The following is a 15,211-nucleotide window of genomic DNA, read 5'->3' on the forward strand; positions in this document are numbered from 1 at the left end:
ATGCCCAAGGAGGTGGTGGAGTCACTGTCCATGCAGGCATTCAAGAGACGTTTAGATGTTGCACTAAGGGACATAGTGGGGAAACAGCAGTAGTACGTGGATGGTTGGACTGAGTGATCTGAGAGGTCTCTTGGTGGTTCTGTGACAGAGTACCTTTTTCAAGCAGGATTAGAATCTTAGAATCGTTAAGGTTGGAAAAGACCTCCAAGATCATCCGGTCCAACCATCAACCCATCCCCAGCGCACTCATGATACAGATTTATTCTGGGAAAAAGAATGTTTTCACCTGTCAGAAGGACTTGAGGAGGACGGTGGAAGAGGAAGTTGTGTGTTTGGAAGATGTGCACGTGGATGTTGCAGAGGCTTTGTACTGAGAAACTGAGCACAGATATTTTCAGAACTAGTTGACATTTGACAGCAGGGAAATCTATAAGCTCTCAACAACTAAATGTCTTTTTTTTTCTTTTAAAAACATGCACAAATATGGAAAAACAAACAAAAGCAACAAACTGCACACAGGCAGGCACGCCAAAATCTCCAGTTTAGTATCCCAGCTCTCAGCTTGCACATAGCCAGTGCTGTGAGTGACACCTCCAACCAAACCAATTGCTCAATGGGACGTTTCTGAATATCAGATGCAAGTCAGAATGAAGTGCCTGCCTTCTGGCATTGGTTGGATGTCAATGTGATGGCAGCTATTAGCATATTGCAGCATAGCAATGTATTAAGTATGCTCAGAGGTGGAAACGCTCTTCATTTTGTTGGAGAAATGTGGTAGGGAAGAAGGTTTGGATGTGACACAATTGATTCTCTTTGGGAAGAGTTACGTAGAACAACAGAGTCAGTTTAACAGATTAATAACAGCTTTCTCGGTGACAGACCAGTTTGGAGGTGTGAAATGGTGACTGTGATGCTATTATCCCTGGTTTTGTTTCTGCTGGGTTTGCAGTTCCTGAGGCTGCAATGGAGAAGTCGCCGGTTTCCTCCTGGCCCGATCCCGTTTCCCATCATTGGAAGCCTGTGGTGGGTAAATTTTAGAGCTGACCATGGGAGCCTGAAAAAGGTACGTGTTTGTGGATGGGAGAGAAGGAGCAAAAGCTGTAACCAATGATGATGGCTGTTGATAGGCCGGTATTTGGTTATGAGAACTTCAAGTGGAGGAAAGAGGGTCATGGAAGTTAAATGTAGTGCCTCAAGGAGTCAAATAAAATCTACAGGCTCCTGATATAAATGAATGTTGGGATATGATGTCTTCAGGTTAAAGACAAATGGAGGATTTCAGCATGTTTGAACCTGTTTTTCCAACGTTCTGTATGTAAATGTGTAATTTCGAGTAGTTCTAGTTTTTTTGGCTGAGGAAATGAAATGAGTTGAAAAATGTAACTGACATTGGACAGCTGAACTTTCATATGAAACCTAATGTGAGCTGTAAATACCCAGCCAGGAGCATTTCCACAGTCATTATTATCCCAAAGACAACCCTATGTGTTAAAAAGAGCAAGAGCAGCTGTTCTTTTGACCGTTCACATCGCTGTGAATAGTGGGATCCCAGAGCAGTGCCACAGCTTTACTCTCATGAATGTTCCCATCAGAGAACAAAAGCATTTTCCCCTCTTCATTTCCTGAACCCCAGGGTAGCATCAAGTGGGAAGAGAAGACCCCATTGTGTGTGCAGTTTGGTTGATGTTTCTCCAATAGTTTTTTGGTTTGTTTGTTTTGTTTTGCATCAACTAATGTGCAGCTAGCAAAAACCTATGGGAACATCTGTACCCTGTGGCTGGGCCACAAACCCGTCGTGGTGCTGTATGGTTTCAAAGCGGTGAAAGATGGTCTCACCACCAACTCAGAGGATGTTTCTGGGCGGCTACAGACCCACTTGTTCAACAGATTTTCTTCTGGAAAAGGTGAGATGCATACATCTGCTGAAGGACTTTGTCTGCTAACAAGCTCTTAGTTCCCTGTTTACCCATTCCATTTGCTCATGAGAAACAAAATAAAACAATTCTGCAGCATTCCTCAGTTGTCTCCTCCACCCCACTATCACACGTGTGTTCCAGAATCTTACCAAAGCAGCAGTGTTTGTACTTGCTAATCTAATTTATCCATTATTGGTGTCTAAGTTCGTGCCTTGCTTTGAAATAATCCATCTGATGCCTTTCAATCCTTCATCTGGAGCTTGAGGAGCAGAGGCTGAAGTAATTTTTGAAGCTCTCAGTTGCTTGTTTACACAATGGCTGCAATGGAGAAAGCATGCACTGAGCTGTTGAACAAGAAGTGGCCCTTGGGGATGTCCCACAGCACTGGAGTTTTAGATGCATTAGTGAGACTGCAGGTGCAATGTGTCCTTGTTTAGAAGTTTTTATTGTGCTATTGTTTACATCAGGCACTGATGAATTTTGGTGGACGGAGGATAGAGTTCTGTATTTGAAACAGGAGTGGCTAAACTGGTTTCCACCAGCCTCGTATCCGTGCAAGCATAGGAGAACGAGAACAGGAAACCTGCAGACCTCTCCAATGGGCTCCTCAGAAAGGTCTCCAGGCTTTGAGCAGCTTAGTGCGAGGGACCATCGTATTTCCAGGTGGTAGAAAACTGAACGTACTGTCGGCTGAGGAAAGCTCTCTGCCACTCCTGCAGTGGTGACACAACATCTGTAGGGAGACAAGACTATGTTGGCAAACATAGCTTGCAAGCAAGTATCAACGTTACATGAATACTAACATGGCATCCAATTGGTTCTTGATGGCTGAAGGTATCCTGGTTTCAAATGGTCTCATCTGGAAAGATCAGAGACGTTTTGGAATTGCGACTCTCCGGAAACTGGGAATGGGGAATAAAGGGATGGAACGTGGGATACAAACCGAGGCCCGGCACTTGGTGGAGTTCTTCAGGAGCACAGATGGTACGGCACCGAGGTGGTCGGGAGCGCGGTCGTGGTTTTGACACGGCGTGTAGTTTGTGTAACACAGAGGGGAAAGGTTATTTTTGCTCCAGAAATAAATAGCACAGGGGATATCTGTGACAAAACCTCACTGTGAGCTTGCTTTCAGAATAGCAAAGCAGCTGGTGTTTTTGTCACCAACGCTTCTCTGTGTTTGCAGGAAGAGCTGTTGACCCTTCCTTCCCCATCGTTCACGCGGTCTCCAATGTGATCTGTGCTGTGGTGTTTGGGCATCATTTCTCCCTGCAGGATGAGACTTTCCGCCAGCTGATGGAAGCATACAATGAGATTGTGGCTTTTGGGAACAGCTACGTTTACTACGTGAGAAAATGGCTCATTTAACATGCAAATTATTTAACTATTGAACACGATATTTATTGCGCTATGGGGTAATAGTAATTAGACAATTTTTATGCCATAATAATTATATCATTATATATTGTCGGAGTTATTGCAGTATTTAGTGCACATTAAATGCTGATTTTACAAAAATTACCGACCATGAATATGAATTGGATTTGAAGTGCTTTGGACGTGGCATTGTTCAACCGTTATATTAATAATTTTTATTAGAATTTCCCAGGAAAGGAAAGTGCTTGGGATGTTGAAATTTCTGAATTCTGAAACTGCTATTAGAAAGTTGAAAAGTGATATTCATTGTACTGGAGTAAAAGAGATTGTTTTTTTTTTCTTATATATCGAGGTAATATATATTAATATTGACTGTATCACCGTTAATGCATGCAAAACAGACCTATCTGCAAAACGGGATTCTTCTGTTGATGAATTAACAGGGCAGATACGAATTGAGTTATGCAGCAAAGGTAGGAATCCAAGGTTGAAACTGACTCAGTAACTCATCACCAAAAATGTCTGCACTGTATTTCTGTATGGCCTTGCTTGTGTTGTATAACTTACAGCAGCTGTGTTGAATGCTTGCTCCACAGATATTTGAAATTCTCCCATGGCCTTTAGGGCACCTCCCAGGACCCATACGAAAAATAGAATCTTGCTGTAATTTTATTCGTTCTTTCATAAGGCAGGAGATCAAAAGTCATAGGGAGAGATGCAGAGTGGATGAACCAAATGATTTCATTGACTTTTACCTGGATCAGATGGAGAAAGTGAGTAATTTGTGCTGGAGTTGATGCAGATGCTATTCTTAAGGAATTCAAATATGAACCTTGAATAGCCAATAACCTGTTTCAGAAGTGTAAAATAGTACACTTGTTATTTTTGTACTCTGGGATCCTGAGGGCAGGGTGTGCAATGGGTGATTTTAAAGATGTAGATATTTAGCTGGATTCTGTGCTATTATTTCACCTTTCTCATTGACACCCGTAGACTAAAAACATCCCAAATTCTACCTATGATGAAGAAAACATGTTGCAGTCTGTTTTTGATCTCTTCCTGGGTGGCTCAGAGACCACCGCCACCACTCTACGTTGGGCACTGCTCTACATGGTGGCTTATCCACACATCCAAGGTGAGTCAGAGACACGGACATGGAGATGCGTGGATGTGGTACGGAGGGACATGGTTTAGTGGGGAATACTGGTGAGAGGCGGATGGTTGGATGGATGATCTTGGAGGCCTTTTCCAGCCTTGGTGATTCTGTGATTCTATCTTTCAAGAAGATCAATTGTCTGTTCTACATAGTTATTTTATTTATTTTCTTTACGATCACCTTTTCAAGCTAGTCTAGAACCAAGCTTGAGTTTAACCTATTGCTCAGAAATTCTTGTTTAATTAATTTGCTCCCCTTCCTTTAACTATGAAGATCAATATATCTATTGAGCTTGATGATCTAACCACAGAACTTAAAATTTGGGAAATATCAGACTGTAGTTGAGTAGCACCTAAATAGTTGTATTTACATTTTAGGATATAAGAAGTATAATTTATTTACGTATTTTATTTTTTTCTGTTTCTGCTAATAATCTGAAACTGAAAAGGCAGCCATTTCATGCAAAATTCTACATATACAGTTGTTGTGTTGGTTTTTTTTTTTTTCCTTCCTAGAGAAAGTCCAAAAGGAGCTGGATGCTGTTCTGGGTTCTTCCCACCAAATCGACTACGAGGATCGGAAGAAACTGCCTTACACAAATGCTGTGATTCATGAGATCATCCGCTTTAGCAGCATTATTTTAATCACCATTCCTAGACAAGCAGTGAAGGATACAACCCTGTTGGGTTATCAGGTTCCGAAGGTATCCTGTCTGTCATCTTTGGCCACATCTTCCTGCACAGCACTGCTCTGTGCTCTCCCTTTGCCTTGACAATTAGGAGTTAAAATGTGCTGCTCGGATTGCAGGGGGCACTGTTTTTCATTTCTAAATCTATCAAAGCTTGTCAGAATTGGGAAAATCATTTTGCTCGGTTTAGGATAAGAAGGTGAATAACCTCATACCCTTCATTCTGTTGCATTTGCTAACAGAATGGAAAAGGAGGCATGAAGGGAATAAAGCAGGGAAATGTCTGAAGCTGATATATGGAGGTTTCTTCATTTTTTGAAGAAACAAACACACAAAAAAACACTATAAAAGCCTCAACAAAATAGGACTTAGTTTGTGACTAAGCATTTTTTCCCGATAAAAAACTTGTTCTATTCTAACCATGTGCCCAGCAGTGCCACAGACTCTATGTGGAATTCATTTGTGCCCTTTTGTTCTTGATGTTTGAGAAATCCAGAGGCAGAACTGAGCCTACAGCATTTTCCTTGCAGGGTACCATCATCATGGCAAACATAGACTCAACTCTTTTTGACCCTGAGTATTGGGAGACCCCTCACCAGTTCAACCCTGGTCATTTCTTGGACAAGGATGGGAATTTTGTGATCCGAGAGGCGTTCCTAGCCTTCTCAGCAGGTAGGTGTGCTGATAACCAACCGAGTTAGACTCTGAGTGTGAAGCAGTAATATTTTCCTTGTGGAAGAAAAGCAAAACAAAGGGAGTGTAATGACAGAAAGTGTAAGGTTCCAGCCTGGTCCGGGGACTGACTGCATTTCCCCTTCCCCTGCAGGTCATCGTGTGTGCCTGGGAGAGGTGATGGCCAAGATGGAGCTTTTCATCATCTTCTGCAGCCTGCTGCAGACATTCAAGTTCACCCCACCAGAAGGAGATAAGGAGATCAACCTGAGCTTTGTCTTTGGGAGCACGATGAAACCTCACCCATATAAACTCTGTGCAGTTCTTCGCTAGGTTGCAGCATATGGTAGATTTGGGGAAGAGGAACTCCCAGGGGTTTGCAAGTGTACTGACCTTTTCTGTACCTTTTGTATTCCGCATTTCTAGACCAAGTTCAGCGTGAATCTGAACTGTTGTGTCACGTTTTTAGGAAGCTGGACCTGAAAAATATTCTGGTTTTCCTTTTCTTGGCATATGGAAAATCTATGTAAACTTTTTCTTATATATTAGAAATGAAATAAACACAGAAAATTATTAGTGTCTGGTCTTACTTCAAGGCTCAATAGGAATCCTAATGCGGGAAAACAAACGTTAAAGCTAGGTCCTGAGGGATGCCTCCCATCATTCCCATGCATTTCTATGCATTCATGCATATTTTCAAACTAAAAGAGAGGAGATTTAGACTGGATAGAAGAAAAAAAATGACAGTGAAGGTGATGAGGCACTGGCACAGGTTGCCCAGAGAGGTGGTGGCCACCCAAGGTCAGGCTGGATGGGGCTCTGAGCACCTGATGGAGCTGTGGGTGTCCCTGTTCAGAGCAGGGGGTTGGAGCACATGGCATGTAAGGGTCTCTTCCAACTCTAACGGTCCTCTGATTCTCAATTCCAGAGTGGGATACAGAAACGTTTCCCAAAGGTGGTGGCTCTGAGCCCCTAGGATGGTTTCATGGAGGAAGAGTTGTCCAGGAATCTCTGAATGAGCTGTGCTCCAGCTGCTGTGTCTACACAGGGCAGGGAATATTGCTGTTGTTTCTCAAGAGGCAAACTTCTTTTCATGAGCACAGAGGCTTGGAGCAGAACTCAGCACAGCACACGGCTTTCCAGTAGCTGAGCTAATGGCTATAAGCCAGAAGAGGGGAGATTTAGGTTGGATGTTAGGAAGAAACTGTTTACTCAGAGAGTGGTGAGGCTCTGCACAGGTTGCGGAGGTGTTCAAGGTCAGTTCAGGCAGCTTGATGTGGTGGGCAGCAACCAGCCTGCAGCAAAGGCTTGGAACTGGATGACCCAACTATTCTATGAAAAGGAGGAAGCCAAAACTCCAGTGGGCAAAAGGAAATGCGCTAGATAAAGATCAAGCAGTAAGCTTGCTGGCACTGGAGGAATCTTTCACTTAGCAGTAATTTGTGCAATTTAATTTTGTGTTTTTAAATAGATCCTGAACCTGTGGTGGTTGCTGTTTTGCAACAAACTTGAGTAAGGAATATTTTGTGCTTGCATGTTTCTCAGCTGCTGCATGTGATATATTAGGCAGTTTGTTCCTAATTTCCATCCCAAGTGCTATGGAGGTTTCATATCATTGTTAAAATACCCAGTACTTTTCTCCGCTGATACCCAGACTTGTGGTTCCCAAACTGTGGCTGTAGTATCTGTCATTCTTACTGCAGAAGCAGGTCAGCACTGCAGTTTGATCCCATTGTGAGAGCTCATAACAAATCTTCCTGCCGCTTCTGTCCTGTCCAGGATCTTCCTCAACTGTGTGGTCTTCTGTCAACATGATGGTACCACGTCCCCCAAATCATGAACAAATGGATCTCAGTCAGCATGATTCTGTCTACAGAAGTGATTGCAACAATGCACCAAGGTCAGCATGGAAGCAAAAGTCTTTCTCACCCTAAACCAACAGAACGAAGCCAAAACTTTTAAGCGTGTTCTTGACTTGTGCAAATCAGTGTCCAAACAATTGTGACAACCTGAAGCACATGGGAACAGTCTTAACTTTACGAAAGTACATAGTGGCAAGTATCAAATGGCTTTCATAAACATTTAATCTCAGTATTTCAAAAAGGCTTACAGGCAGCTTTGAGCTGGTCAGCAAACAAATCTATTTTTTTATGTATGTTCTACCCACCCACCCTGGTATTTTCAGTAACACCATAATCTTTAATAATGACTAGTTTGGCATTTTTATTTTGCTTGTATTCTTACTGTATTATTATGATATTTCTCAATTTACCAATTTGAATTTCTCAATTTCATTTGTTGATGAAGGCTAATGCTTCCAAAGGAAAGTTGTGCTTGGCCAATGGGATGAATCTCTGCAGTGAAACGATCAGCGTGATGGACAGGGAGACAGCAGTGAATGTGGCACCTCAGTAAGGACACTGATGCTGTCCCATATAAGATTGCCATTGATAAATTGTCGAGCTACAGGTTGGATGGGCAGACAGAGGAGTGAACAGAGAACTGGTTCAATGATGGGGCTCAGGGGGTGATGCTCAGTGATGTGAGGTCTGGGTGGGGGCCAGTGACTAGCAAAGTCCCACAAGGGTCACAGTGTTGCCAGCAGGTCAAGGTAAGTGATCCTTCCCTACTGTTCAGCACTGGTGAGGCCATGCCTGGAGCCCTGAGTCCAGTTCTGCTCAAAGGCCAGAGCAATGCAGAGTCAGCGACACCCAGGAAATTGCACGCTGTGTTCCTTGCAGAGAAAACTGGCGAAGGACAGCGGTTCTGTTTGGGGTGTCCTCCCAGCACAGCTGCTTCCATCACGACTTCCTCCACATGAGAAGACTTTGGGTAATGCTGCTTTTAGAGGTGGGAGTCGTTTGAGACAGAGAAAATGACAATGCCACAAGAAAGGAACTCCAAGTTGTCTCTGAAGTGGATAAGGTTGGCAAGTGTGCAGCTAAGCCATCTGGGTGACCTCCCAGAGTGCCACGTGCCCCAGCTGGAGCCAGGTGAGCTTGACTTTAAGCTGATGCTGCTCCTGGGAGAATGCCAAAGCAGCACCGGAGCTGCACTGTCCTTGTGGCCTCCTCTGCATGAAGGAGCAGCAAAGCACAGCTCCCCAGTGGAGCTGCTTGATTGCAGGAGTGCACTTGTGAAAGAGGCTCGTGAAGATGTCATCTTTATTTCTGCTGGAGGCAGTGGCTGAAGAAATTCCTTGTTCTGCTTGATCATCACAACCTCACAGCCTCACCTACCTGTGCAGCACCCCCAGAAAGCTCTGTTGGTTTTCTCTGCTCTTGTAAGAGGTCCCTGATGAAACCAGCAGCTTTAGCAGGGATTTTTGTTACGTGGTCTCAGTGTGTAATTAGCTGCATTTGGTATCCCTTGAAGGACCAACACTTGCTGGATTTGTGGCTGTAATGTAATGGAGCAATGCCACGTGCATGAAAGCAACATGTTATTCTCTGGGATCAGAAGGTAAAGGAAAGTGATAAAGAAGGAAGAACGGAAGTCTGCACATTTTCTTCTTGGGGAGGTACCAGCAGAACAAGATAAATGGATCTGCCCTCTCTTTACGTAGCAGTTTTTCAGAGACAAGCTCACCGTGTAAATCAGAAGGGAAATGTTAACAGTGAGTGTAGTGCTTGTATGTTTGGCAGCCTCTCTTCTGCTCATGCAGTTCCTGGGAATGCAACGGAAGCGAAGACAGCTTCCTCCTGGACCAGCTCCACTCCCCCTCTTTGGGAATCTGCTGCAGATGAAGTTCCAAATTCACCATGACTTCCTTAACCAGGTATGTATGTTCAGGCAGCACATTGGTGGACTCATCAGCTGGCTGAAGAATGAAGGCAAGTTTTTGTTTTCTTCTCAATGCTGGAGAGAGATTTATTCTCAACTGTATGAATGTGCAAATCAGTGGGGACCAGTTAAATGTAGAATCATGAAGTCATAGAACCGTTTGAGTTGGAAGGGATGCTTAAAGTCCAACCTGTCCAACTCCCTGCAATGAACAGGGACACCCACAGCTCCATCAGGTGATCAGGGCCCCGTCCAGCCTGACCTTGCTGGATTTTAGTATGCCAGTTCTCACTTGTGTTGTTGTGACACTCTTTTGTTCTACAGATGGCCAGCACGTATGGCAAGATTTTCACCTTATGGCTTACAAGCGTACCTGTAGTTGTTCTACAAGGGTACCAGGCAGTGAAGGAGGGGATGACTGCCCATGCTGAAGAGGTTGCTGGGAGGCCGTTAAGCAGAGCCTTCAAGTTTTTGACAAATGGAAATGGTAACTATTATCTTCACAGACCTTTCTGATAAATTCTAACTGTGGTTTTGGAAACAGTGCCTAATGTACATGGAATACAGGTTAATATTTCCACGAGGTTTTATGAAACGCCTCTGTTTGGGTTCTCTTGTAACAACAATGGCAGAATGCAGCTGTGGCAGGAGTTTCTATATGGGATATAAATGGCAAGACTGGAAGGAAGGAGGAAGGAAAGGGAAAGAGGAATGCTACAGATCTGCTGGCAAAAACTGAGAAAGATTAGCATGACGGGGAAACATCTTTGAAACATGAACAGTTTCAATTCATTCATCCATAAAGCATTAACTCATTATGCTCCTAGGTGTTATGTTCTCTAATGGTCATCTCTGGAAGCAACAGCGGCGCTTTGGGCTCCTAACAATGAGGAAATTAGGAGTAGGGAAACAAAGCCAGGAGTGTCAAATCCAGGAGGAAGCCCGTCACCTGGTTCAGTACCTGCGGAACACCAAAGGTACGTGCCTCTATCCTTTTTTACTACCAATTATTGCCAAACAGGATGCCAAGGCTCTCTGAAAGGGGTATGTTTTCCTTATTACCACTATAAATTCCATTTCCTCTGTCCATCTCGCTGTTTTATTTAATCAACAGCAATGTTTTGGCTGTCTGAAGTTATTTTTACTCATATATTTTGCTGACAAATTGCAATTTTCCATCTTATAATGTAACAGCATGAAGTGGATTTGGTAAAATGTTATTTGGAGTTCAAGAACCGTGGAGATGTGGCACTGAGGGCATGGTGGGGATGGGTTGGGGTTGGACTTGGTGATCTTGGAGGTCTTTTCCAACCCTAATGACTCAATGGTTGTATCTCTCCAGCTTTCTGCTCAGTGGGAAAAAGCAGAATTGGTGTTAATGGTGAAACTGCTCGCTGTGTTCACAGGAAAACCTGTGGACCCCACTGTGCCTGTTACTCATGCTGTCTCCAATGTAATTTCTGCTCTGATTTTGGGACACCGCTTCTCCATAGAAGACAAAAGATTTCTCCGCTTGGTTGAAGCTGTGGACGATATTTCAGCATTTGCAAACAGCATCTCATTTTATGTGAGGATAATGATTTTTTATATTATTTTATACACAGATAATGCAAAGGCACCTGGCTGGTTTTGTGACAAAAATGAGTGCTGGTGCACCTAGAGGTACTGAAGCACACATTGGAATGTACTTCCAGACGGCCCGTTCCAAACTGATGTTTGCCCCACTGATGGCAGCAGCTCCCACTGTAACATCTGGTTCAGTGGACAGAACAATTTGCTGTTGTGATTCTGCGTGAAGTCGTGACTCCAGCTGCGAAAGCAGTGGGACAGACAGCCTGAAACCAGGGCAGTTGTACCATTAACCATTTACAGATGGGACCCACAACGCTGAATATGGGCAAGAAGTCATGTTACCAATGTACATGGCTGGAACTTGGCAGGCTTTGCACCTTGCATGATTTTTCACTATCTCTCACTAACTGAAAGCAACCATAACTCAGTTCTTAGCTAATCTGAGGATCAATTTGGTACTTTTGGTTAAAAATAAATGAGAAATTAAAAATCCTTATGTTTTTTTATCCCAAAATAAGGACTAAGAAAACCTTTAATACGTTACCAGGTAGGCAATATCCTTTTGAGGCAGTGATGAAGATACAGTCATTGGAGTCTTTCATTCCCTTCTTCCGCTACCTACAGTCCTATATTAGGATTCGAATTTAGTATGCTGATGTCAGTAACACCACATATCTAAATTACCTCTTCTACAGGTCCACGATCGACTTCCCTGGATTGCAACCTGTTTTCTAACACGGTGTAAGAAGGCTTTGGCCAGTATACGTACTATGAGGGCTCTATTAGAAGAGGAAATTGAAAGCCACAAAGGAAAAACAGATGGAAATCAAGATTTTATTGGTTACTATTTGGATCAGATGGCTAAAGTGAGTGTCTAGCAGCTTCTCTTAGGCTCCACTGACAAATGGGGATTTTAAGTATTCCTTTAATTATTATGGTGTTTAATAGCAGTTAAGGAAATATAAAATCTCTGCCTAGAAAAGCTTACAGTTGGATGAAATAGAGAAAAAAAAACCCAAAAGCTGAAACTGTGGGATGGGAGGAGGAGGATGAAGTAGTAATGTGAGTAGGTTTGCAGGTAGATTTCTTGTAAGCACAGTAATAGAGCTGCTATTAAGCTCTGTAGCTCTGTTATTCTCTAGGTTAAGAACACAAACTGTAGAGGGATTTGCAGCAAGAGTGGAAAGCATGAGTGAATGCATAAATTTGTCATGGTTGGCAAACAGCATGAGCACAGAGGCAGGATAAATTTGCAAATACACTGGGGAATATTAGAAAATGTCTTCGTATTATTCAATAAGGTTTTTTTTTTCCTAGCCCTTCAGGTTTTTGTTTCATTTTTTGCCACTTTGGGTAGTATGAGCGAACATTTCTGTGATACAAGAAGGTGCTTTGCTTCTCTTTTTGTACCTTAACTTGCTCTTTGCCTTTCATGTATGCAGTCCAAAGAAGATGCTGGTGCTACATATGACAAGGCCAATTTGACACAGAATGTTTTTGACCTTTTCCTGGCTGGCACAGAAACAACAGCCACCACTTTGCGTTGGGCATTGCTTTACATGGTGGCTTATCCTGATGTTCAAGGTAAGCATACACAGTTTTGCTGCTTCTTAGAAATCATACACACGTTCAAATAGTAGAGGAGCCAATTAAAGAACAGCAGAGAAGCAAATGTGTAGAGCGTGAATCAGGTGAACTGCATGCATCTGTTTCTTCATACACAGAATCATTAAGGTTGGGAAACATTACTAAGGCCATCTAGGCTGACTGTCACCACCATGCCCACTAACCCATGTCCCTCAGTGCCACAGTTTTCACAAAGAATCCTTTCAGGCTTCATTTCTAGGAGATCTTCTCAGAATTCAGGGTGCGATCCATCTGATCCGCTCTAGGATGAGGTTTTTTGCCCCCTGCCCCTCCACTTACGATTGGTCAGACCTTCCATGAGCACTTGATGGGTCTTTGATTTGTGGCTCCTGCTGTTCCATTTGCTCCTGAGTACTTTCCAGCAAAAGGAGACTGGCGGGAGAAAACAGAGGTAATAAAGAGAAGGGACTTCCCACAGTCGTTAACTCATGGCCCTTCAAAAGACCTAAATTTGAGACTGCAGTGCATGTGCTGAATGCTCACAACCAGGTCTGTCAGCCTCTCTGAGTTTCCTGATGCACAGAATCAATCAAATTCCAATAATCAAGGCTGTGGTATTAATCAGGCCATTTCAGCGCAGAAATTGCCTTTTCAATTCATTCCTGTATGATTCTGAGTGAAGACTGAACCTTGCCCAGTTTCTAAACCAGTCTCTTTATAAGGGATTATTATTTCATTTAGCTGATCCACGTGGGAAGTTGATTTTTTTTCCTTTTTGATATGTTTTTCACCTTACTGGATATAATCATAACTGTAAAAAAAACCCAATGGGTATAATTATAACCACAAAAAAAGAGGAGAAAGGGTGACTGTAGGGTTTACAGATTATTGTGCATTTAAAGCTGACTGTTTCATTCCAGAGAAAGTCCATCAGGAGCTGGATGCAGTCCTGGGCAGTTCCCGTTTAATTTGCTACACAGACAGAAAAAACTTGCCGTACACAAATGCTGTAATTCATGAAATCCAACGATACAGTAATATTGTCTTAATTGCACTTCCCAGATATACTGTGAAGGACACGGAGCTGCTGGGATTTCCCATTCCAAAGGTACTCAACAAGCACGCTGCACGTTTTCTACTTGAAAACCTTGGAAATACGAAATTATTTTCACACTGCAAGATTCTAAATGCAGTGTCTTCATAATCTGAATCTGAAACATTTTCAAGCTCTGTAGCCATAAGTTGCATTAGGGCTGGCTCTAGACGTTCTCCCTTCAGTTCCTTTCCTTTGGTTGCATTTTCATCCCTTCTTTATGGATCTGCTCAAAGCAACGACGGCACTGCAGAAATGACAGCGTAACAAAGAGGAAAATTGAGCTGTTACTCATTCCGTTGCTGAAAAGCCAAGAATGCAATAGCAATAGGAAAAGTAAAACCAATGCACTTTAACAGATGAACTCTTTTTTTCAGGACACCATCGTTCTGGTCAATATTGACTCTGTTCTGTCCGATCCTGAAAAATGGGAAACACCTGATCAGTTCAACCCGGGACACTTCCTTGATAAAGATGGAAACTTTGTACACAGAGAAGCATTCTTACCATTCTCAATAGGTAAATGCACTGAGCAGGGACTGACTGATGTGACAGTAACTAAAGATCCGCTCGCTCCTCTGTGTGAACTGTGGAGGCACCTACAAAGAGGTATAGAAATACATTCCAATGTCTTTAACATCTCCAGGAGGAGAAAAGCCCAATTGCAACTGGGAAAGATTGAAAGAGAAGGGATGGGAGGCCTTTTCCTTGGAAAAGATCTGGCTTCTCTTGTAGCAGAGACCCAGTTATCACAACAATAGCAGAAAGATTCATAATGCTAATAAGCCCAGAGCTTGAAAGATAGATAGAAGGTTTTGATAGAAATCCTTTGCCTTCTCTCTCTTATCCCAGGGCACCGTGCATGCATGGGGGAACTGCTGGCAAGGCTGGAGCTTTTCATCATCTTCTGCACCCTGATGCAGGCGTTCACCTTCACCCTGCCAGATGGAGTGAAAGAAGTCAACACCAAGTTTGTTTTTTCCACTACAATGAAGCCACCTCCACACCAGCTCTGTGCCATTCCTCGATAGGAAACGGTGCCATACAGATTCAGTCTGCGTGATTCTGCATGTGGATTCCACTTACTGTGTCTTAAGATTTTTGCCTTCCTTTTGATTTGGTCAATTATTACACTGAAAAATGCTTTTTGGACAGTTGCATCCTGTAAAGTCAGTACTTTGTTCTTGTTGTCAACACTTGGTGTATTTGTCCCAGTGTGTAGTGAATAAAGATACAAAGGGAAGAATCAGAATTAGGTCTTACTTATTAGAACAGCGTCAAGAGAGAAAGAACTTGAATGAGGTCTATAAATTAGAAGTATTGTGGTCAAATATCTGTGTGTTCTTTCTCATAAACCACAGTTGTACTTG

The 15,211-nt window shown here is 42.9% G+C and overlaps 2 protein-coding genes across 2 annotated transcripts; both read left to right on the forward strand.

Annotated features, from left to right (window-relative positions):
- The first annotated feature begins 898 nt into the window (after nt 1–898).
- On the forward strand, nt 899–6,269 carry LOC125697509 (cytochrome P450 2J2-like). Its single transcript, XM_048954794.1, has 9 exons — nt 899–1,063; nt 1,742–1,904; nt 2,751–2,900; nt 3,100–3,260; nt 3,887–4,063; nt 4,284–4,425; nt 4,962–5,149; nt 5,665–5,806; nt 5,961–6,269. The coding sequence occupies exons 1-9, from the start codon at nt 899–901 to the stop codon at nt 6,137–6,139; spliced, it is 1,467 nt and encodes a 488-aa protein (XP_048810751.1). The 3' UTR covers nt 6,140–6,269.
- Nucleotides 6,270–9,413: 3,144 nt separating this feature from the next.
- LOC125697510 (cytochrome P450 2J6-like) lies at nt 9,414–14,872 on the forward strand. The gene is made up of 9 exons (XM_048954795.1): nt 9,414–9,584; nt 9,914–10,076; nt 10,417–10,566; nt 10,996–11,156; nt 11,857–12,027; nt 12,604–12,745; nt 13,669–13,856; nt 14,219–14,360; nt 14,694–14,872. The coding sequence occupies exons 1-9, from the start codon at nt 9,414–9,416 to the stop codon at nt 14,870–14,872; spliced, it is 1,467 nt and encodes a 488-aa protein (XP_048810752.1).
- Nucleotides 14,873–15,211: the final 339 nt, after the last annotated feature.

This window comes from Lagopus muta, chromosome 9 (genome assembly GCF_023343835.1).
Source record: "Lagopus muta isolate bLagMut1 chromosome 9, bLagMut1 primary, whole genome shotgun sequence".
NCBI lineage: Eukaryota > Metazoa > Chordata > Aves > Galliformes > Phasianidae > Lagopus > Lagopus muta.

Excerpts from the sequence above, each read along its gene's own strand:
- LOC125697509 (XM_048954794.1), top strand. The coding sequence starts at position 899 with ATGGTGACTGTGATGCTATTATCCCTGGTTTTGTTTCTGCTGGGTTTG. Across the intron at positions 1,905-2,750 it reads CAGATTTTCTTCTGGAAAAG|GTATCCTGGTTTCAAATGGT; the intron begins GTGAGATGCATA and ends TGATGGCTGAAG. Across the intron at positions 5,807-5,960 it reads GTTCCTAGCCTTCTCAGCAG|GTCATCGTGTGTGCCTGGGA; the intron begins GTAGGTGTGCTG and ends CTTCCCCTGCAG.
- LOC125697510 (XM_048954795.1), top strand. The coding sequence starts at position 9,414 with ATGTTAACAGTGAGTGTAGTGCTTGTATGTTTGGCAGCCTCTCTTCTG. Across the intron at positions 10,567-10,995 it reads GTACCTGCGGAACACCAAAG|GAAAACCTGTGGACCCCACT; the intron begins GTACGTGCCTCT and ends CTGTGTTCACAG. Across the intron at positions 13,857-14,218 it reads TGGGATTTCCCATTCCAAAG|GACACCATCGTTCTGGTCAA; the intron begins GTACTCAACAAG and ends TCTTTTTTTCAG.